The sequence below is a fragment of the Microtus pennsylvanicus genome, chromosome Y, assembly GCF_037038515.1.
Source record: "Microtus pennsylvanicus isolate mMicPen1 chromosome Y, mMicPen1.hap1, whole genome shotgun sequence".
In the NCBI taxonomy this organism is placed as follows: Eukaryota; Metazoa; Chordata; class Mammalia; order Rodentia; family Cricetidae; genus Microtus; species Microtus pennsylvanicus.
This window is the reverse complement of record NC_134602.1, coordinates 1730146-1754777: the sequence shown is the minus strand read 5'-3', so window position 1 is coordinate 1754777 and position 24632 is coordinate 1730146. Positions and strand designations below refer to the sequence as shown.

At 40.8% G+C, this 24632-nt stretch overlaps 1 protein-coding gene across 1 annotated transcript in view; it reads right to left on the bottom strand.

Annotated features, from left to right (window-relative positions):
* The window catches only part of LOC142842044 (Y-linked testis-specific protein 1-like), a 132570-nt gene that overhangs the window by 52942 nt on the left and 54996 nt on the right, over positions 1-24632 (bottom strand). Inside the window, 1 exon segment of the mRNA XM_075959025.1 lies at positions 2771-3002. Within this exon segment, the coding sequence (XP_075815140.1) occupies positions 2771-3002 (232 nt within the window).

The window sequence follows — 24632 nt, the reverse complement described above, 5'->3', positions numbered from 1 at the left end:
TTTATTACCAATAAAGATAACTTGCTGCATCTTTGTTGTCCTAGAATTGCTCTCAGATGGGGAGAGCTGGGAAGTTCTTATGTACCTACCTGTGTTGTTATGAAACATTAGGGGAACAGCAATTATTTCAGAAATCAAAGGCTGTTGGATTCAAATTTGTGGTTAGCTTTTGGTTGGACAATTGGTTTTCCTATAGCTACTCAAGGGAAGGATGGATTTGACTAAGAAAGGGAGACAGCATACATGGAGGCAGGTAGCCTTAACTTTGCAAATGACCCATTTTGAGGCCTTTCTTCAGGCTCCTCTCTTCTCCTCATCTTGGTTTCTTTATAAGATTAGGACAAGAATGGGCGGAGAGACTATGCGTGGGACAGAACAGGCTCACCTGCTAGGTGACCAGATGCTATAGGAACAGAGGAAAACCTGTTCATTATTTCTCTAGCTTAAACTTCAAAATCCAGGATCTGTGAACACAGAATGAGTTAAGTATTTTTGACCACAGTGATGTCTGCCTGTCTGTCACCAGCAGCAGTGCTCATGGGCATCTGAGTCATTGCCCAGGAATATCAGCCATCAACCTGTGTTCTGCCTAACTCTACAGCATTAGAGTTGTCATGGTTGCTCCTCTGCTCTTCCTCATATGGTCTCCATCCACAGAGAATTCAGCAAATCCTCCCCTGAGAGGGTAAGTTCTTTACAAATGAAAGTTTATGCAACAGAAGAGACAGAAGATTTATCTGGGCTAGCTGTTGACAAAATACAGGGGGAAATGTAAGAAGGGATATAAGAATAGAGAGAGAGATGAAAGAATGGATGAATTCAATAATTCATTGGATAAGTGAGTGAACCAATGGATGAGGAGAACTTTTAGGAAAAAATGTGCTTCATTTGAGAGTCAGCCCAAATTGAGGATAGATAAGGTTTTCTACTAAAGAGGAGGCTTAGTCCATTTTGCTTCTTTGTGCTCCAGGCCAACCCAGGAGAGTGATGATGAGGATGAGGAGAAGAAGGGGCGAGGGTGTACCAGCATGCCCTCATATAAGTTCTCACCCATATTGTAGCCAAATCACCTGACCTGGGACAGCCGTACTACATGCTGGGCCCTGACTGGCAGTTTGACACCTCCAAACTTTTCACCAAGTTTGTGAAGATGAAGGAACCAAAAATTGCCCCGTAACAAGAGGATGCAGGATCCTTGCATGATGGGAGTCAGGCATCAATATCATACTGGTATTTTGGGGTCTGATGGGTTTGTGGGGTCTTTGCCACACTCTACCTAACATCATGGTTTTCCTAGTTTTATGGAGCTCGGTGCATTCTTCATATATGTGCAGGTCACACACCAGTGTGCATCAATGTGTACATGTTTATCCTGTGGGGGGGTGAGTCTTTTCATGAGTTTTATAGTCCAAGTCCCACAGAATATGATCAATGTCAATGATTGTTTTCCAGATATGGCAGGGCAATTATTTAAATGAACTCACAGGGGTTGAATAGCATGAAAAAGACCTATGAGAGTTCAAGGCATACCGAATCCAGGCATGACAAAGTAGGTGGCAGACAGAATCCTGGCAAAAGGAAGTAGGTAGCTTAAGGACCAACCCATTGCAGAAGAACAACTTGGAGGAGATACTTTTCTTTAAGCAGGGGTCTCCTGGTCACTCCACATGCTCCAGTGGAGATCAAACACCCAGTGACTTACAGCTGGTACGAATTAAACTATTAATCAAATGAAACCTAATTTTCTCTGATTCTGATTATACATTTGTGTCCCTTCCTCATCAATATAATCTGTTTCATCTTAAGTCCCAACACCTCACTCTGATATCTGTCACATCTTTCCATATGACATGCTTTTCCCTCAACTATATTCCTCCCTGAGATCCTACCTATTTTTTGTCCACTCTCCACTGCTTCCTAAACAGGCATCTTTTCCTCTTCCCCACCCCACATCCCCAGTACTTTCCTCTCCAAGGGGAAAAGACCATAAATCCTGCTTTGTTTTGAGGCATGTATTTCTGTGATATCCCATCTACCAGACACAATCCACCACTGACCAAATAACACAACATGTTCACGAATTTTTATTTTTAGAGCAAGAAAATTCAATTGGAAAAGATACCAGGATTAATAGAAGACCTGAGGTATCTCTGAAAAAAACACATTCCCAAAGAGAGAATTAAGTCTGCCCCTCCAAATTTGAGAATTTTACTTTAACAGATCTTCACCAAATCATAGACATAGATATGGAACTCATTATCAAACTTGATGGAATACACAGAATGTTTGGTAGGAACTTGGTAAATAATTATACCTATCTTTTAGGTTCTGTATTTTTTGTTGTACTGCACCCTATTGCCTGTTCAGGCATCCTTGCCTAATTCCAAAGTCACCTCTACTGGAGGACATTCAGGCATGATGTGGAGGTTGCCTTCAATGGAATCATCATGATGGTGGTAAAGGTACAGGACCGGATCATTCTCGTTGACAATATAGTAACAGGTCGTTATGGTCTGCACCTCATCTGGGACCACGCCACTCCACTCCTCCTTAGAGCCTGGCATGATGTGGAGGTTGCCTTCCAGGTAGTCATCCAGGAGGTGGTAAATGTACAAGGCCGGATCTTTCTTGTACGTAATATAGAACCATGTCTTCATGATTGGCACCTCCTCTAGGACCATCTCTTTCCATTCTTCCTTAGAGCTATTTGTGTTCTCAAATGTATGTTTCATAGCTCTGCAAACTATGGTGTTTGAGAGATGTCTGTCACCTGAGGAAATGGCATGTTATTAGGCAGGATCTTAAGGTTTAAAATCCTTTCATCGCTGTGAAGCTCCAATCCATAGACACAATCAATCCCATCATATTTCAAGAAATAAAGAGAGGGATTTGTTGGCAGTTGATCTAGAATGATGGCTTTTCACTGGGTGACTGTTTCATTGGCTTCCTTCCAGCCATGAGAAATTCTGCAGCCGACAATATTCTCCAGGGCCTCAAAAGGCCTACTCAGTTTTTGCTACTGGAGAGATGGCCCATTGCTCTTCTGGAGAGGTGGCATGCATCTCATACTAAGAGGCATCTTTATCATGGCGGTAGACTTTCTGAGGTAGAGCCCTCCTGGTCTGCTGTCTCTTGGCTCTCTTTCTGTGCTTGGGCTTCATATCTGCCAATCTCTGCATTGGAAGTACTCTTCAGTTTATATCAGACACAAAGTGGTTTCCTCCACCATGAGTGCCTGCAATGATAAGAAGGAGAGGCTATGAGGTCAAGGCTTTTTTCTGGAAGAACTTTGGGGCAGGTGACAAAGGCTGTGCTGAACAGGTTTGGATACCTAAATGTAATTTTGTCTTTAGAAATTGACATGAAAATTATCAAACTACTATCTACAGCTCAGTATATCAGTCTCAGGGACACATTCCTGCTGCCCAAAGGCAATTGACCTCTACTGAGAAACCTACTTCCTGACTGACTACGTCAATGAGAAGAGAAGTTATGCCTATCCCCGAAGTGAGTAATAAAAATCTGAATAGGTAACAAAGAATTTGAAGGACAGCCACACCTCTATTAAGCCAAAAGCCATTAGTTTGGTGGCTGAATTCAAAACCACCTGCCCAAAGTCATGGCACTCTAGTCTACTGGCTCTCTGTATTGTCTCCTGATCCAGACCCAGCTTTATTACATAAAGCCATTCTGTGTCTTCATTAAAGAAGTGAGTACTGTGAGACCCACTGCAAAAAGAAAGACTCATTAGTCTGGGCAACAGCACTATTTAAAAATAATTAGTATTATTCGGACAAAGAGGAGCTTTGCCATTTTACTGGAATGATGAATTTGATATTGTTAGCAAAGATAAAGTGGGAAGAATAGCTGGCATTTACCATTCCCACAACTATCAAACATAGGAGCTGATAACAACCTAAATACTGGACACACAGGAGATTTGAAGGTAAACTTTCTGGGACTACAGAGGTCCCAGTTGCTTCCTAAACATATTTACCAAAAGAAAATGTCTTGGCTCTCTAGATTCCATCTTCTGGAAATGTTCAGCTGCCTAATCCTGTGTAACAGTTGTGGAGCCCAAGAGCTGAACTGAACTCCTCAGCCACCGTGAAAATAGTAAGCCCACCTTCACAGAAGACTAGTGCTTCATGTGGAACAGAGTTGCCACCCCCAACCAAGGCTTTGTGACAATACCAAGGCTCTACTTATGTCATAAAACCCCTCATAGACTTGTTTCTTCCCTATTTGCCGAAAGAAACATACAGGTCCTAAACTGCTGCTTATACAGCCTCCTGAAGACCCAAAATAAAAACCCCAATCTTCTTCCCAATTACTTGAGTCACACTCTTGCCCAAGCAACTTAATCCCTGTATCTTTTTTTTCTGAAAACGTCTTTGGTTTCTTAGTCAACAACTCACATGAATGTTTTATTTTCCTAGCTCCCATCTCTCCATTGGTTATCTTCTATTGATTTTTATTACTTCATAAATAATAAATTTCTAAATTTTCTACTTCCTTTCCTCCTCCCACATTCTTCTTACTCCCCCACTAAGCCTCTCCACTCCAACTTCAGTCCTAATAGAGGGCTGAGTACCTTGACCTGTGGGATGTCCAAGACACCCTCTCCATCCAGATTTAGGAAGGTATGCATCCACATAGAATAGGATCACAAAAAGCCTGTATATGCAGTGCAGATAAATCTCAGTGCCTTTATCACTGGGTTTTCAGCCTGCCCCAATTGTCAGCCACATTCAGAGCTTCCAGTTTGATCCCAGTGCTCTTCAGTCCCAGTGTAGCTGGTTTGGATCTCCCATTAGCTCAGGCACAATGTCTCAGTGTGTGGACCAAGCCCTTTTATTCCTGACTTGCTTGCTCATATTCTCCTTCCTTCTGCTCTTCAACTGGAGCTTGGAAGCTCAGTCTAGTTTTCTGATGTGGGTCCCTGCCTTTTTCTCCATCCTTTGCCAAACATAAGTCTTATGGTGATATTCAAGATAGTCATCAGGCTGACTATGGGACAAGTCCAGTTTAGGCACTCTTTCCTCACCTAAGTTACTAGCTAGTGTCATCCCATGGCCTTCTTGGAACCTCTCTAGAGATAAGCCTCTTGCCTATTCCAGAATAGCCCCCTAAGTTGAGATATCTACTTCTCTGCTCCCATATCCATTTTTCCTCCATCTCAACCATCCCACTCCCCCAAACTCTACCTAACCCTCCCCTTCTCCCTTCTCTCTCCCCATCTTTTTCCCCCTCCTCAACACCACTCCAATGCTCCCAACTGTTTCTTGATGATCTTGTCTCTTTCCTGTTTCCAAGAGGATGTCTCTATATATTTTCCTTTGGGTTCATCTTGCTACTTAGCTTCTCTAGGATCATGAACTATAGGCTCAGTTTTCTTTGTTTATGGCTGAAATCCACTAATATATGAGTACATACCATATTTATATTTTTGGATCTGGGTAATTTCACTTAGGATAATGTTTTCTACTTCCATCCATTTGCATGAAAAATTCAAGATATTACTGTGTTTTTACCACTGAGTAGAACTCTAATGTATAGATGTGCCACGCTTTCTTGATATATTCTTCCATGGAGTGGCATCTAGGTTGATTCCAGGTTCTGAATATTACAAATAATGTTGCTATGAACAGAGTTAAACAAATGTTTTTGTAGTATGAATGGGTATCTTTTGTGTATATTCCCAAGAGTAGTATTGCTGGATCCTAAAGTATGCTGACTCCCAATTTTCTGAGAAACGGCTACACTGATTTCCAAAGTGGTTGCACAAGACTGCATTCCAACCAGCAATGGATGAGTGTTCCACTTACACCAAATCCCCTCTAGAATAGGTTGTCATTAGTGTTTTTGACTTTAGCCTTTCAGTCACGTGTAAAATTGTATCTCAAATTTATTTTTATTGTCATTTCCCTGATCACTAAGGAAGTTGAACATCACATTAAGTTTCTTTTGCCATTTAAAATTCTTCTGTTGAGAATTTTGTTTAGTTCAGTACAAAATTTTTCATTGGGTTATTTAGAATTTTAAATGTCTAGTTTTTTTAGTTCTTTTTATATTTTGGAGATCAGGCTTTGTCTGATATGTGGTTGGGGAAGATTGTCTCCCATTCAGAAGATTGTATTTTTGTTTCAATAACTGTGTTTTTTTGCTTTACAGAAGCTTCTCAGTTTCAGGAGGTCCCATTTACTAATTGCTGCTCTTTTTGGCCTTCCTATTGGTGTTATACACAGGAAGTGTTCTCCTGTGTCCCTGTCTTACAGACTACATCCCAATCTCTCTTCTATCACATTTACTGTGGTCAGATTTATATTGAGGTACTCAATCCATTTGAACTTGAGTTTTGTGCATGGTGATAAACAAGGATCTATTTTCATTCTTTTACAGGTTGACATCCAGTTATGCCAGAAACATTTGTTAACGATGTTTTTTTGTTCCATTGTATAATTTTCCCTTTTGGGGTCAAAAATCAGGTGTTCCTAGGTATCTATGTGTGTGTTTTAATATCTGTTTCTTCAATTCAATTCCATTGGTTATTGCCTTTGTTTTAATGCCAATGCCAAGCACTTCTTACTACTGTAGCTCTGTAGTAGACCTTGATGTCAGGAATGAAAGTGACTCCAGAAGTTTCTTCATTGTATAGGATTGTTTTGGCTATCCTGTATTTTTATATAAAGTTGATTATTTTTCTCTTTAAAATAGTCTGAAGAATTTTGTTGGAATTTTGATCTGTATTGCATTGTGATGGAGGAAGTTCATTGGTTTATTAATGAAGAAACTGATTGGCCTGATAGGTTAGAACATAGGTGGGTGGAGTAAACAGAACACAATGCTGGGAGGAAAAGGAAGTGAGCTCAAACTCCGTAGCTCTCCTCTCTGAGACAGACACAATGAAGCTCCAACCCAGGATGGACATAGGCTAGAATCTTCCTGGTAAGCACACCTCGTGGTGCTACACACATTAATAGAAATGGGCGAAGCAGTGTTTAAATGAATACAGTTTGTGTTGTTATTTTGGGGCATAGGCTAGCCTGCAGCTCCTTCAAAAGAATGGTGCCCAGACATGGATAACTACATCCACAAAAAGCCTGAAAAAGCTTGGGAAAGAATAGAGTAAAGCATGTTTTCTTGGTAGCATCAATTTCTTGGGTCTGTTCTGCTTGCTATATGCAAGTAAGTGCTCTCAGCTAAGAGAGGCTTCCCGACTCAGCTTTAGCTGCAAAACCCTGAAGCTTTTAAGAGGTCCTGACACTAAACACTTAAATGGTGTTGATGAAAAGCTGAACACAGGGGGAGCTCTGGGGTTCCTTGGCCTCCTGTACTTCTTGGGCTCGCTGCAGGACCTCTATTCCCTGGGTACTGCCTCTTTCTTCCTGGCCCACCCAGCTTCCGTCCAAAGCCCCCCTCCCCACTTGCCCCCCCTGCCCTCTTGTGGTGGGTGGCATCGCCCAGCCCAGCCTGTCTGGGCGCTAGGTCCCAGTCCTCGGGGCACCCAGGCGGGCTCCAGTTCCTTTGTTTCTGTGGCCTGCCTGCACCAAGCAGGGTAGGCGCTTTGTTTGCGAGCTGCCCAACCAGCATGGAGGCCTGATCTCTCGGCCCCAGGAGAACCAGCATTGGGGTGAGTTTCTGGCCCACGGTGCCAGCCGGGGACGGGGAGCTAGGGGGTCCCTTGGACTCCTGTCTTTCTTGGGCTCTCTGCAGGACCTCTATTCCCTGGGTACTGCCTCTTTCTTCCTGGCCCACCCAGTTTCCGTCCAGAGCCCTCCCCACTTCGGCCCCACCGCCCTCTCTCGGTGCATGGCATTGGGCGCTGGGTCCCAGTCCTCGGGGCGCCCAGGCAGGCTGCAGTTCCTTTATTTCTGTGGCCTGCCTGCACCAAGCAGGGTAGGTGATTTGTTTGCGAGATGCCCAACCAGCATGGAGGCCTGATCTCTCGGCCCCAGGAGAACCAGCATTCGGGTGAGTTTCTGACCCACGGCACCAGCCGGGGACGGGGAGCTCTGGGGTTCCTTGGCCTCCTGTACTTCTTGGGCTCTCTGCGGGACCTCTATTCCCTGGGTACTGCCTCCTTCTTCCCAGCACACCCATCTTCCGTCCAGAGCCCCTCCCACTTCACCCCCCCTACCCTCTTTTGGCGGGTGGCATCGCCCAGCCCAGCCTGTCTGGGCGCTAGGTCCCAGTCCTCGAGGTGCCCGGGCGGGCTCCAGTTCCTTTGTTTCTGTGGCCTGCCTGCACCAAGCAGGGTAGGCGCTTTGTTTGCGAGCTGCCCAACCAGCACGGAGGCCTGATCTCTCGGCCCCAGGAGAACCGGCGTTGGGACGAGCCAGGGTTGGGCACTGAGACCTGATCCCTTGGTGCCAGAAGAGCCAACATTAGGGAGGCCGCGTTGGGTAGGCAAGGAGACCTGATCTGGTAAAAGAAGATCCATAAGGGAGCATTTGGAAGAAGAGATGGGCAGATGCCAAGGCAAGAATTCGCCCAGCAAACTGAAAAGCAACATGAAGCCAACAGAAACCAGCGACCTCACAATGAAAGGACATGAACACCTTAATCAAGAAGGAGAAAAGATTGACTTCATGAAAGTGATTGACGCCCTTAAACAGCATGTAAAAAATGCCCTTATAGAAATGGATGAGAAATATAACAGAAAGTTTGAAGAATTGAATAAATCAGTGAAAGATATCATAGAAAACCAAGGAAAAACAATCAAACAGATAATGAAAACAGTTCAAGACTTGAAAACTGAAATGGAGGCAAAGAAGAAAACACAAACAGAGGGCCAGCTGGACATGGAAATTCTAGGTAAACGAATAGAGACTACAGAAACAAGCATAACCAGCAGAATACAAGAGATAGAAGAAAGACTCTCAGATTCTGAAGATACCATAGAGAAAATAAACACTATGATCAAAGAAAACAGCAAGTCCAACAAACTCTCATCACAAAACATTCAGGAAATCTGGGACACAATAAAAAGACCAAACCTAAGAATACTACGAGTAGAAGAAGGAGAAGAAGTGCAGCTCAATGGTCCAGAAAATATATTTAATAAAATTATAGAAGAAAACTTTCCCAACCGAAAGAAAGATATACCTATGAAGGTGCAAGAAGCATACAGAACACCGAATAGGCTGGATCAAAAAAAAAACATCCCCTCGCCATATAATTATCAAAACACAAAGCATACAGAATAAGGAAAAAATATTACGAGCAGCAAAGGAAAAAGGGCAAATTACTTACAACGGTAAACCTATCAGACTTACACCTGACTTCTCCATGGAAACCATGAAAGCCAGAAGGTCCTGGAGAGATGTACTGCAGAAACTGAGAGACCATGGATGCAAGCCCAGATTACTATACCCAGCCAAGCTTTCGTTCACTATAAATGGAGAAAAAAAAAATTTCCAGGATAAAAACAAATTCAAACAATACGCAGCCACAAATCCAGCCTTACAGAAAGTAATAGAAGGAAAGTTACTAACCAAGGAGTCCAACAATGGCCACAATAACTCAGACATCTAGAGACCCTTCATCAACACAAACCAAAGAAGGGATACACACAAACTCTACGACTAAATAAAAATGACGGGAGTTAACAACCACTGGTCATTAATATCACTTAATGTCAATGGACTCAACTCACTTAAAAAAGGCACAGGCTAAGAGATTGGATAAGAAAACAGGATACAACATTCTGCTGTTTACAAGAAACACACCTCAACCACAAAGACAGGCACCTACTGAGAGTAAAGGGTTGGGAAAAGGCCTATCAAGCAAATGGACCTAAGAAACAAGCAGGTGTGGCCATACTAATCTCTAACAAAGTTGACTTCAAACTTAAATCAATCAGAAGAGATGGAGAGGGGCATTTTATATTCATAACAGGAACAGTTCATCAGGAAGAAGTCTCAATCCTGAAGATCTATGCCCCTAATATAAAAGCACCCACGTACATAAAAGAAACATTGCTAAAATTCAAGGCAGCCATCAAACCACACACACTAATAGTAGGAGACTTCAACACTCCTCTCTCACCAATGGACAGGTCAATCAGACAGAAACCTAACAGAGAAATAAGACAATTAATGGAGGTAATGAAGAAAATGGACTTAAGAGACATCTATAGATCATTCCTCCCAAATAGGAAAGAATACACCTTCTTCTCTGCAGCTCATGGAACCTTCTCGAAAATCGACCACATAGTCGGGAACAAAGCAAACATCCACAGTTACAAAAAAATATTACTAACCACCTGTGTCTTATCAGATCACCATGGATTAAAGTTAGAATTCAACAACAATGCTACCCCCGGAAAGCCCACAAAGTCATGGAAACTGAACAGCCAACTACTGAACCATACCTGGATTAAGGAAGAAATAAAGAAATTAAAGTCTTACTTGAATTCAATGAAAATAAAGAAACAACATACTCAAACTTATGAGACACTATGAATGCAGTCCTAAGATGAAAGTTCATAGCACTAAGTGCCCACTTAAAGAAAACAGAGAAAGCACATATTGGAGACTTAACAGCCCACCTGAAAGCTCTAGAAAAAAAAGAAGCAGACTCACATAGGAGTAGGAGACTGGAAATAATCAAACTGAGGGCTGAAATCAATAAAATAGAAACACAGAGAACAAGCCAAAGAATCAATGAAACAAAACGCTGGATCCTGGAGAAAATCAACAAATTGACAAACCCCTATCCAAACTAATCAAACGGCAGAGAGAGAATTTGCAAATTAATAAGATCAGAAATGAAAAGGAGGACATAACCACAGACACAGAGGAAATTCAGAGAATCATTAGATCTTACTACAAAAACCTATATGTCACAAACTGGAAAATGTAAAGGAAATGGATACTTTCTTAGATAAATATCATTTACCAAAGTTAAATCAGGACCAGGTGAACAATCTAAATAGACCTGTTAGTCGCGAAGAATTAGAAGCTGTTATCAAAAACCTCCCTAAAAAAAAAAGCCCAGGACCAGATGGTTTCAATGCAGAATTCTACCAGAACTTCCAAGAAGAGCTAATACCTATACTCCTTCATGTATTTCACAATATAGAAACAGAAGGGTCATTACCAAATTCTTTTTATGAAGCTACAGTTACTCTGATACGAAAACCACACAAAGACTCAACCAAGAAAGAGAATTACAGGTCAGTCTCACTCATGAATATCGATGCAAAAATCCTCAACAAAATACTGGCAAACCGAATCAAAGAACACATCCGAAAACTTATCCATTATGATCAAGTAGGCTTCATTCCTGAGATGCAGGGCTGGTTCAACATATGAAAATCTATCAATGTAATCCAGCATATAAATAAACTAAAAGAAAAAAACCATATGATCATTTCATTAGATGCTGAAAAAGCATTTGACAAAATTCAACATCACTTTATGTTAAAAGTCTTGGAGAGATTAGGGATACAAGGGTCATACCTAAATATAATAAAAGCTATATACAGCAAGCCGACAGCTAACATCAAATTAAATGGAGAGAAACTCAAAGCCATCCCGCTTAACTCAGGAACACGACAAGGCTGTCCACTCTCGCCATACCTCTTCAATATAGTGCTGGAAGTTCTAGCAATAGCAATAAGACAACATAATGGGATCAAGGGGATTCGAATTGGAAAGGAAGCAGTTAAACTTTCGTTATTTGCACATGATATGATAGTGTACATAAGCGACCCCCAAAACTCCACCAAAGAACTTTTACAGCTGATAAACAGCTTTAGTAATGTGGCAGGATACAAGATCAACTCCAAAAAATCAGTCGCCCTCTTATACACAAAGGATATGGAAGGAGAGAGAGAAATCAGAGAAGCTTCTCCATTCACGATAGCCACAAACAGCATAAAATATCTTGGGGTAAATATAACCAAGGAAGTGAAAGATCTATTTGAGAAGAACTTTAAGGCATTGAAGAAAGAAATTGAAGAGGATACCAAAAAATGGATGGATATCCCTTGCTCTTGGATTGGGAGGATCAACATAGTAAAAATGACAATTCTACCAAAGGCAATTTATAGATTCAATGCAATCCCCATCAAGATCCCATCAAAATTCTTCACAGATCTGGAGAGGACAATAATCAACTTTATATGGAAAAACAAAAACCCCATGATAGCCAAAACAATCCTATACAATAAAGGATTGTCTGGAGGCATTACCATCCCTAACTTCAAACTCTATTACAGAGCTACAATAATGAAAACAGGGTGGTACTGGCATAAAAACAGAGAAGTCGACCAATGGAATCGTATAGAAGACCTGGATTTTATACCACAAACCTATGAACACCTCATTTTTGATGAAGGAGCTAAAAGTATACAATGGAAGAAAGAAAGCATCTTCAACAAATGGTGCTGGCACAACTGGATGTCAACCTGTAGAAGAATGAAAATAGACCCATATCTATCACCGTGCACAAAACTCAAGTCCAAATGGATTAAAGACCACATTATCAGCCTGAAAAAACTGAACCTGATAGAAGAGAAAGTGGGAAATACCCTACAACAGATGGGCACAGGTGATCGCTTCTTAGGTATAACCCCAAAAGCACAGGCATTAAGGGCAACATTGAATAAATGGGACCTACTAAAACTGAGAAGCTTCTGTAAAGCAAAGGACACTGTCATTAAGACACGAAGGCAACCTACTGACTGTGAGAAGATCTTCACCAACCCCGCAACAGACAAAGGTCTGATCTCCAAAATATATAGAGAACTCAAGAAACTAGACTTTAAAATGCTAATTAACCCAATTAAAAATGGGGCACTGAACTTAACAGAGAATTCTCAACAGAAGAAGTTCAAATGGCCAAAAGATACTTAAGGTTGTGCTCAATTTCCTTAGCAATCAGGGAAATGCAAATCACAACAATTTTGAGATACCATCTTACACCTGTCAGAATGGCTAAAGTCAAAAACACCAAGGATAGCCTTTGCTGGAGAGGCTGTGGAGGAAGGGGTACCCTCATCCATTGCTGGTGGGAATGCAATCTTGTACAACCACTGTGGAAGTCAGTGTTTCGGTTTCTCAGGAAATTCGGGATCAACCTACCCCTGGACCCAGCAATACCACTCTTGGGAATTTACCCAAGAGATGCTCTATCACATGTCAAAAGCATTTGTCAACTATGTTCATAGCAGTATTATTTGTAATAGCCAGAACCTGGAAACAACCAAGATGCCCTTCAATGGAAGAATGGATGAAGAAAGTATGGAATATATTAACACTAGAGTACTACGCTGCAGTAAAAAACAAAGACTTCTCGAATTTTGCATGCAAATGGATGGAAATAGAAAACACTATCCTGAGTGAGGTATCCCAGACCCAAAAAGAAGAACATGGGATGTACTCACTCATAATTGGTTTCTAGCCATAAATAATGGTCACGGAGTCTACAATTGGCGAACCTAAAGAAGCTAAGTAAGAAGGTGAACATAAGGAAAAACATATAGTTATCCTCTTGGATAAGGGAAGTAGACAAAATTGCCGGGAAGAAAAGTGGGACCTTGGGGGTGGGATGGGATGGGGGTAAGTGGAGATGGGGAGAGAAAAGGGAGAAGGGAAGGAGGGGGGACTTGGGGAAACAGGAGGATCGGGATAAAGGAAGGTTGGATAGGGGAGCACGGAACCACAATTCTTAGTTAAGGGATCCACTTTAGGGTGGGCAGGAGAATTGACTCTAGAGGGGCTCCCAGGTGCCCAAGCTGAGGTCCCCAGTTAGTTCCTTGGGCAGCTGAGGATAGGGAACCTGAAATGACCCTATCCTAGCGCAATACTGACGAATATCTTGCATATTATCCTAGAACTTTCATCTGGCGATGGATGGAGATAGAGACAGAGACCCACACTGGAGCAATGGACTGAGCTCCCAAGGTCCCAATGAGGAGAAGAAGGAGGGAGAACATGAGCAAAGAAGTCGGGACCACGAGGGGTGCACCCACCCACTGAGACAGTGGAGCTGATCTACTGGGAGCTCACCAAGGCCAGCTGGACTATTACCAAAAAAGCATGGGATAAATCTGGACTCTCTGAACATGACGAACAATGAGGGCTGATGAGACACCAAGGACAATGGTACACAGTTTTGATCCTACGCAATCGGCTGGCTTGGTGGGAGCCTAGCCAGTTTGGATGTTCACCTTCCTAGATATGGACGGAGGGGAGAGGACCTAGGACTTACCACAGGGCAGGAAACCCTGACTGCTCTTTGAACTGGGTAGGGAGGGGGAGAGGAGTGGGGGGAAGGGGAGAGGGGTGGCAGGAGGGGGAGAAGAGTGGGAGGACGGGGAGAACAGTGGGAGGAGGGGGAGGGAAAGGGGAGGCTGGGAGGAGGTGGAAATTTGTTTTTTTTCTTTATTCTTCTTTTATCAATAAAAAAAAGGAAAAAAAGCTGAACACATACTTTTTCTTTTCAGCTATAGCAGGAAAAATGCTGCACCATTTAAAAATGCCAGCTCTCTTGGCTATCCTGCCAGGACAAACTCTGACTGTTTGAGGCAGGAAGGCTGGTTACAGAGAGAGGGGAATTGAGTGTTGTCTGTGTACATACTGTTGCAGCTTGCTTGCTGGCAGGGACCTTGAAATGCCATAGATTTGTGGCAGTAAACATGGCTACAGTTGGTACCTCTGCCTTGAGGCTGAAAGCTAAGGAATGGGCTGGATCTAGCTGGCAAAGCCACGGCTTTAATCCTACCCACATTGCTCAGTAATTTAAAGGTTCATGTTGTCAGAAAAAGAGAGATACAGTAAAGAGAGATTCAAAAACAAAACAAAAAAAAAACCTTTAAATGATTTACAGTGTGTTAAAAATATATGCCGGCTAAAAGTTAAAGTTCTTAAAGTAAAAAACAAAAAAGGAAGAATGAGAGTAGTTTGGTTGTGGTGGTACACACATTTAATCCCAGTACTTGAGAGGCAGAGGTAGATTGACCTCAATGACTTCAAGGTGTGATAGGAAATACCTATAATCTCAGTGCCTAGAAGGCAGAGACAAACAGATCTCTGTGAGTTCAAGGTGTGGTAGCACACACCTTTAATCCCAATGCCTGGGAGGCAGAGACAGAGGGATCTCTGAGAGTTCGAGGACAGTGTGGTCCACAAAGTTTTTTCCAGGGCAAAGATATAGAGAGAATATAAAATAAAAGTAAAAAATAAACAAAATAGAGGTTAAAATGAAGCTGGACAAAGATGGAAAATACACAGAGAATTTTGATACTGTATGCTATTGTGCTCTCTTTGAGTTGTTTAAATGCTGAAAATAGAGCAATAGCTGCTAAAAGATATTTGTTTATAAATGCTGCTGAACTAATCCAACATAGATATTTTGAAAATACCTTGACTTTAAAATTTGGATCTAAGAATATGATACTTTGGAAAAGAGTTTCTTCTTTTTTTTCACAGAAGATGAGGCCCTGTGTATTGCTTCTATCCCAATATGGTATGATAAACAACGCCCTCCTGAAAGGTTGTTGTGAAGACCTTCAAAAAATTACTTTGCTCAGCTGCTGAATGAGATTTACCTGGCACACAGCTTATATATATGGTATATAAAAGACCTAAATAACAGTGCCCCCCATTTAGCAGGAAGCAGTTTGGAGAGAAAAAAACTCCACCCATTTACCCAAATATGGTTTATAAATGTTCTTTTACATTTAAAGAGGGATATGATATAGATATGAATAATTTGTATTTGTATGGATTTTACTTTATTAATATAAATTCAAGGTCAATCTTGTTATATGTATATGTATTTCTGATATTGATTAAGGTATTGTGATTGTGTAGTTCATTTAAAAATGTAATGTATATAGGTTGTTAATAGATAACCATCTATTAACATAATTTAAAAGTCAAGTTTGTAGTCATGTTAGTTAGATTTTCTAGATGTACATAGATATATTTTAGATAGACATTCTTCATATCTTTCAAAGACTAAAGAATATCACATTTAATGTTTTAATAACTTAGGGTTTTTCATGACAATGAGACACGTCTGCTTCTGGAAGTACCAATCTACTTCAAGAAGAAGATGGGAATCGAAGAGCACCTTATGGAGTTTGATAGCCATTTGGGCAACAAACTGCTCTTGCCTGGACTATTGTATAAACTGGACATAGAGAACCCACAGAGAAAGGACTACTGAGCTTGCCTAAAGCTGAGATGATCTTTCAGGGTTCCTGATTAATGAAGGAGTCTGTGAGACATTCTGCAGGACACAGCAGATAGTGGCTTAACTGCCTTTGAAATTTCCTGCTTCATGGAAATGTCTCTGGATAGTATGGGCCTGACGGCCAAAGATGAATGCCCCAGCAGTATAAAAGAACTTTGGGTGACTGTCCAGGCAGTGAGATGTCTCTTTCATTTCTAGAGTTTTGAAAGTTGCTTATTTTTTGTTTGCTTGGTTAATATTGTATTCTGCTGGAGTCTTTGATGGAGTTGAAGAATAAATTGCTAGTTATAGTTTTCCATTATTATGATAAAAAGATAAAATAGATATAAATATTGTAACTATAATTTTTACCTGATAACTGTTTTGTTATATATAATTTTGCTATGTTAAATTTAAAGTAAAGAAATTGATAGGTTAGAACATAGGTGGGTGGAGTTAACAGAACAGAATGCTAGGAGGAAGAGCATGTGAGGTCAGTCTCCATAGCTCTCTTCTCTGAGGAAGACACGATGAAGCTCCAACCCAGGATGGACATAGGCTAGAATCTTCCTGGTAATCGCACCTCATGGTGTTACATACATTAATAGAAATGGGCCAAGTAGTGTTTAAATGAATACAGTTTGTGTGTTATTATTTTGGGGCATAAGCTAGTGAGGTGGCCAGGAGCTGGGTGGCATAATGCAGCCCGCAGCTGCTTCAACAACATTGGATATATAGATTGCCTTTAGTAGGATTGCCACTTTTATCATTTTGATCCTACCAATCCAAAAACATGGGAGTGCTTTCCATTTTCTGGTACCCTCTTCAATTTCTTTCCTCAAAGGCTTAAAGTTCTTATCAAATAGGTCTTTCGCTTTCTTGGTTACTGTTTCCTAAAGATACTTTATGCTATTTCTGGCTATTGTGAATAGTGATGTTTCTTTGATTTCCCTCTCAGCTTCTTTATCCTTTGTGCATTGGTGGGATACTCTAGGAGTTCTCTGCTAGAGTTTTTGGGGTCACTTATGTACACTATCTTATTATCTGCAAATAAGAAAAGTTTGACCCCTTCCTTTCAAATTTGAATCCCCTTGATCTCAAAAAACGATATATAGATCCTCTTGGAAATTGGAAGCAGACAAGGTCATCAGGCAAAACTTGGAAAGTTGGGGTAGGAAAGAGAGTTGGGAAGTGAAAGAGGAGAAGGGTAAGGTTGGGGAGATCTTGGGTAAGTGGGATGGTTGAGATGGAGGGAGGCCAGATACGGGAGCAGAAATAAGATATCTTAGTTAAGGGAGTCATTTTGGATTTGGCAAGAGGAATGGCTCTGGAGGACTTCCCAGGAGTCCATGAGGATGACCCCAGTTAGGACCCTGGACAGTGGAGGAGAGGGTGCCTGAACTGGCCTTGTGCTTTTGTCAGACTGATGACTATCAGAATATCACCATCGACTCTTCATCTGGTGACTAATGAAGACAGAAAAAACCACCAACATTGGAGCACTGGACTAAACTCTGAAGATCCACTTGAGGAGAAGGAAGGAGAATATAAACAAGAAAGTCAGGACCATGAGTGGTTGGTCCACTCACTGAGACAGTGTGCCTGATCTAATGAGAGCTCACCAAATCCAGCTGGACTGGGACTGAAAGAACATGGGATCAAACTGGAAGCTCTGAATGTGGCTGACAATTAGGTCAGACTGAGGGGTTAATGATAATGGCACTGTGATTTGTCTATACTGCATATACTGGCTTTTTGGGATACTGTTCTCTTTGGATGCATACCTTCATAAGCTTGGATGTAGGAGGGGTGCCCTGGACATCCAACAGGGCAGAGTGCCTTGCCCTCTCTTATGACTTGAAAGAGGTGTGAGGGGAGTGTGGTGAGAGTAGGAAGGAAGTGGGAGGAAGGGAGAGAGTGGTAATGTTGATTGTTATAATTTATAAAGTAATAAAAAATGGAAAAAAGAAAGAGTACAGGAGAATTTGCAGCAGGTAGGTTGCCCCAATACTAACCAGCAGGTACCAGACCCTGTAAGCTACCTGCCCTATCATTCTCCCAAACTCAAATAATCTCCTGCAACCTCAGTGTAACATCTAAATTTCTTTTGGTTACAGTACAGAGAGAAAAAATAGGTTAGTAAGAAGCCGCCTGGTTTGATCCCCACCCTCTATGAATTCAAAATTTGGCAAAACCTTGGCCACTTCTCCACCTTCCTCAGCTTATCTAGCCAACCAGAAGGAGAGATTTCTGCTGAGAGGCCAAAGACAGAGGACAATAAAGGGAAGTGTAAAGCACAATCAGTGACTCCACACAGTGGACCAATAGGGGAAAACAGAAGAGAATACCAGGTTTTAAGGCTAATTGAGACCTCAGAGGATCTTTGAAGCACAAACATCACCAGTACAAAGCAGACAAAAAACATTTCTCAAAGACTTAGACGTTTGCTGCAAAGCTTCAACTAAAATGAAAAGACACTGGAAGAAGAGATGTTTAGGCACCAATTCAAGAGGTCATTCATGAACCAGAAAAGCAACATGGCAACACCAGAACCCAGTAGTCACACAACAGGACAACTTGATAATACTAAACCAGAAGAAGCATAAGAAAATATTTTTAAATATAACCTTATGAAAATGATGGAGACACTTAAAGAGAAAATGAAAAACTCCCTTTAAGAAATGGAGAAGACAAAGAAAAAATAGAAGAAAATAATAAATCCCTCATAAAAGTCCAAGAAAACCAGGGGGAAAAACAATCAAATGGTGGAGTAAACTACTCAAGAATAGAAAACTGAAATAGAGGCAATGAAGAAAACACAAAGTGAGGAAATTCTAGATATGAAAAATCTGGGTAAATAAAAAGAAGCTACAGAGGCAAGTATAGCCAACAGAATATAAGAGATAGAAGAGATAATGTCAAGAACTAAAGATACTATGGAAGAAATCATTGCAGTGATCCAAAAGCATTAAATCTAAAAAATTCTTAACAGAAAACATGCAGGAAATCTGGGACACCATGAAAAGAACAAACGTAACAGTAACATCAATAAAAGAAGAGCTCATGCTCAAAGTCATAGAAAATATACTCAACAAAATCATAAAAAACTTTGGCAACCTAATGAAGGATATCCCTATGTAAGTAAAATCTTACAGCACACAAAATAGACTGGATAAATAAAGTCTCCTCGCCACATAATATTTATAATACAAGCCATACAGGAAAAAAGACATAAAGCCAAAAGGTTCCGGGCAGCTCTCCTGCAGATACTAAGACACCACGGATGCAAGTCAAGAATATTTTACCCAGAAAGACTCTCAATCACCATTGATGTTGAAAACAAGAAATTCCATGAGAAATCTAAAATTAAACAATACGAATTCACAAACCCAGCCCTACAGAAATTACAAATAGGGATATCCCAATATAAGTAAAATAACTGCCCCCACAGGAAACAGATAATTTTCCACTAGTGAAACCCAAAAAGGGAAACACACAACCACTCCCACTAAAAAATAAGAGGAATTAACAACCAGTGGCTGCCTTTTGTCCACCGTGTCCTTGGGCTACCAGGTGTCCCTGTTTCAGTGCTGAGGAGTCCCATCTGGATAGGTGAGGGTGTGCTATCCCAAGGTGAACTGTCCCAGGAGAGAACACAAATCCCCCTCCCCCAGCTCCGGCTGCAGGGGTGTCTTCCTTACACACAACCCAACCCCTTCAAGCCTGCCCTTTTGTTTGCAAGGTCCTAGTCTCAGGAACAGTTTCCTCCACCTGTGCTAAGTCTACCCACCCAGAGAGATGAGTGCTTGCCTGCTAAGCAGGCCTGAAGGTCCCCACAAGGGACCTTCAGCTTGTGGTGCAGGGTCTCTTGTGTTCTACTCGACCCCACCCTGCTCCCCATGTTAACCCTTTTGTCTGCAGTGTTCTTAGGCTACCAGGCATCCATGTTTCAGTGATGAGGAGCTCCATCTGGACAGAGGGCAATAACATGCATCCGTTTCAGTGCTGAGGAGTTCCATCCAGACAGGAACAATTCCTGCTTCTACACGGAGGAGATCCACCCAAAGAATCAGTCACAGCAAAGACTGGACCAAGACACCAGGCCTCTCCTGGCTCCATTTGAAAGAAGAGATGGGCAGGCGCCAATGCAAGAATTCTTCCAACAACCTGAAAGGCAAAATGACATCACCAGAATCCATGGATTCCGAAACAAGAATATTTGAACACCCTAGTCCCAAAGAAATAGAAGAAATTGACATTAAACAGAATTATATGAACATAATAGACGACCTTAACCTGCCATATGGCCGGTAAAAAACTGCCATAAAGAAATAGAGATGACAGCCAGGCAGTGGTGGTGCAGGCCTTTAATCCCAACACTCTGGAGGCAGAGTCAGGCAGATCTCTGTGAGTTCGAGACAAGCCTGGTCTACAGAGCTAGTTCCAGGACAGGAACCAAAAAGCTACGGAAAAACACTGTCTCGAAAATTAAAAAAAAAAAGAAATAGAGATGACAAACAAAAAGGTAGAGGAAATGAATAAATCTCTCAAAGATACCCAAGAAAAACAAGAGAAATAAGAAAAAGCATTCAAAGAGGTAAGGGAAAGGATTCAAGATTTAAAGATTGAAATGGAGGAAATGCAGAAAAAAAAATTGAGGGAAGGCTGGAGATGAAACATCTGTCTAAACAAGCAGGAACTACAGAGACAAGTATAACCAACAGAATACAAGAGATAGAAGAAAGAATCTCTCAGATACTGAAGATACCATAGAGAAAATAAATGCAGTGATCAAAGAAAACAGCAAATCCAACAAATACAGAGCACCACATTCAGGAAACATGGGACACAATAAGAAGACCAAACCTATTATATTTAGGTATGACCCTTGTATCCCTATTCTATCCAAGACTTTTATCATAAAGGGATGTTGAATTTTGTCAAAAGCTTTTTCAGCATCTAATGAAATGATCATATGATTTTTTTCTTTCAGTTTATTTATATGATGGATTACATGGATGGATTTTCGTATGTTGAACCAACCCTACATCTCTTGGATGAAGCCTACTTGATCATGATGGACAATTTTTCTAATGTGTTCTTGGATATGGTTTGCCAGTATTTTGTTGAGGATTTCTGCGTCGATGTTCAAGAGTGAGATTGGCCTATAATTCTCTTTCTTGGTTGAGTCTTTGTGTGGTTTTGCTATCAGAGTAACTGTAGCTTCATAAAAGGAATTTGGCGGTTTTCTGTGGCCTGTCTGCACCAAGCCAGGAGAGCCAACATTGGGGAGAGCCAGCGTTGAGCAGGCAAGGTAATAGAAGATCCGGTAAAAGAAGATCCATAAGGGAGCATTTGGAAGAAGAGATGGGCAGACGCCAAGGCAAGAATTCTCCAACAAGCTGAAAAGCAACTAGAAGCCACCAGATACCAGCAACCTCACAACAGGAGGACATGAACACCTTAATCAAGAAGAAGTAGAAAAGACTACTTCATGAAAGTGATTGACGCCCTTAAACAGCATGTAAAAAACGCCCTTATAGAAATGGATGAGAAATATAACAGGAAGTTTGAAGAATTGAATAAATCAGTGAATGATATCCTAGAAAACCAAGGAAAAACAATCAAACAGATAATGGAAAGAGTTCAAGACTTGAAAACTGAAATGGAGGCAAAGAAGAAGACACAAACAGAGGGCCAGCTGGACAGTGAAAATCTAAATAAACGAATAGAGACTACAGAAACAAGCATAACCAGCAGAATACGAGAGATAGAAGAAATACTCTCAGATTCTGAAGATATCATAGAGAAAATAAACACACTGATAAAAAGAAAACAGCAAGTCCAACAAACTCTCATCACAAAACACTCAGGAAATCTGGGACACAATAAAAAGACCAAACCTAAGAATACTAGGAGTAGAAGAAGGAGAAGAAGTGGAGCTCAATGGTCCAGAAAATATATTTAATAAAATTATAGAAGAAAACTTTCCCAACCTAAAGAAAGATATACCTATGAAGGTGCAAGAAGCATACAGAACACCGAATAGACTGGATCAAAAAAAAAAAATCCCTTTGCCATATAATTATCAAAACACAAAGCATACAGAATAAGGAAAGAATATTAAGAGTTGCAAAGGAAAAAGGGCAAATTACTTATAAAGGTAAACCTATCAGACTTACACCTGACTTCTCCATGGAAACCATGAAAGCCAGAAGGTCCTGGATAGACGTACTGCAGAAACTGAGAGACCATGGATGCAAGCCCAGATTACAATACCCAGCCAAGCTTTCATTCACTATAAATGGAGAAAATAAAATTTTCCAGGATAAAAACAAATTTAAACAATACGCAGCCACAAACCCAGCCTTACAAAAGTAATTGAAGGAAAATCACTATCCAAGGAGTCCAACAATGACCACAATAACTCAGACATCTAGAGACCCTTCACCAACACAAATCAAAGAAGGGCAACACACAAACTCTACGGCAAAAAAAAAAATGACTGGAGTTAACAACCACTGGTCATTAATATCACTTAATGTCAATAAACTCAACTCACCTATAAAAAGGCACAGGCTAAGGGATTGGATACAAAAACAGGATCCAACATGATGCTGTTTACAAGAAACACACCTCAACCACAAAGACAGGCACCTACTCAGAGTAAAGGGCTGGGAAAAGGCCTATCAAGCAAATGGACCTAAGAAACAAGCAGGTGTGGCCATACTAATCTCTAACAACGTTGACTTCAAACACAAATCAATCAGAAGATATGGAGAGGGGCATTTTATACTCATAACAGGAACAATTCAACAGGAAGAAGTCTCAATCCTGAATATCTATGCCGCTAATATAAAAGCACCCACGTACGTAAAAGAAACATTGCTAAAATTCAAGGCAGCCATCAAACCGCACACACTAATAGTAGGAGACTTCAACACTCCTCTCTCACACATGGACAGGTCAATCAGACAGAAACCTAACAGAGAAATAAGACAATTAATGGAGATAATGAAGCAAATGGACTTAACAGACATCTATAGAACATTCCACCCAATAGGAAATAATATACCTTCTTCTCTGGAGTTCATAGAACCTTCTCGAAAATTGACCAAATACTTGGTAACAAAGCAAACATCCACAGTTACAAAAAGATATTAGTAACCACCTGTGTCTTATCAGTTCACCATGGATTAAAGTTAGAATTCAACAACAATGCTACCCCCAGAAAGCCTACAAACTCATGGAAACTGAACAGTCAACTACTGAACCATTCCTGGATTAAGGAAGAAATAAAGAAAGAAATTAAAGTCTTACTTGAATTCAATGAAAATAAGAAACAACATACTCACACTAATGGGACACTATGAAAGCAATCCTAAGAGGAAAGTTCATAGCACTAAGTGCCCACTTAAAGAAAACAGAGAAAGCTCACATTTAACAGCCCACCTGAAATCTCTACAAAAAAAGAAGCAGACTCACCTAGGAGGAGCAGAAGACTGGAAATGATCAAACTGAGGGCTGAAATCAATAAAATAGAAACACAGAAAACAATCCAAAGAATCAATGAAACAAAACGCTGGATCCTGGAGAAAATCAACAAGATTTACAAAACCCTATCCAAACTAGTCAAACGGCAGAGAGAGAATTCGCAAATCAATAAGATCAGAAATGAAAAGGGGGACATAACCACAGACACAGAGGAAATTCAGAGAATCATTAGATCTTACTACAAAAATCTATATGTCACAAAACTGGAAAATGTAAAGGAAATGGACACTTTTTTAGATAAATATTATATACCAAAGTTAAATCAGGACCAGGTGAACAATCTAAACAGACCTGTTAGTCGCAAAGAATTAGAAGAGGTTATCAAAAACCTCCCTATCAAAAAAAGCCCACGACCATATGCTTTCAATGCGGAATTCTACCAGAACTTCCAAGAAGAGCTAATACCTATACTCCTTCATGTATTTCACAATATAGAAACAGAAGAGGCACTGCCAAATTCCTTTTATGAAGCTACAGTTACTCTGATACCAAAACCACACAAAGACTCAACCAAGAAAGAGAATTATAGACCGATCTCACTCATGAACATCAATGCAAAAATCCTCAACAAAATACTGGCAAACCGAATCCAAGAACACATCCGAAAACTTATCCATTATGATCAAGTAGGATTCATCGCAGGGTAGCACGGCTGGTTCAACATACGAAAATCTATCAATGTAATCCATCATATAAATAAACTGAAAAAAAATCATATGATCATCGCATTAGATTCTGAAAAATCATTTGACAAAATTCAACATCCCTTTATGATAAAAGTATTGGAGAGAATAAGGATACAAGGGGCATACCTAAATATAATCAAAGCTATATACAGCAAGCCGAAAGCTAACATCAAATTAAATGGAGAGAAACTCAAATGCATCCCA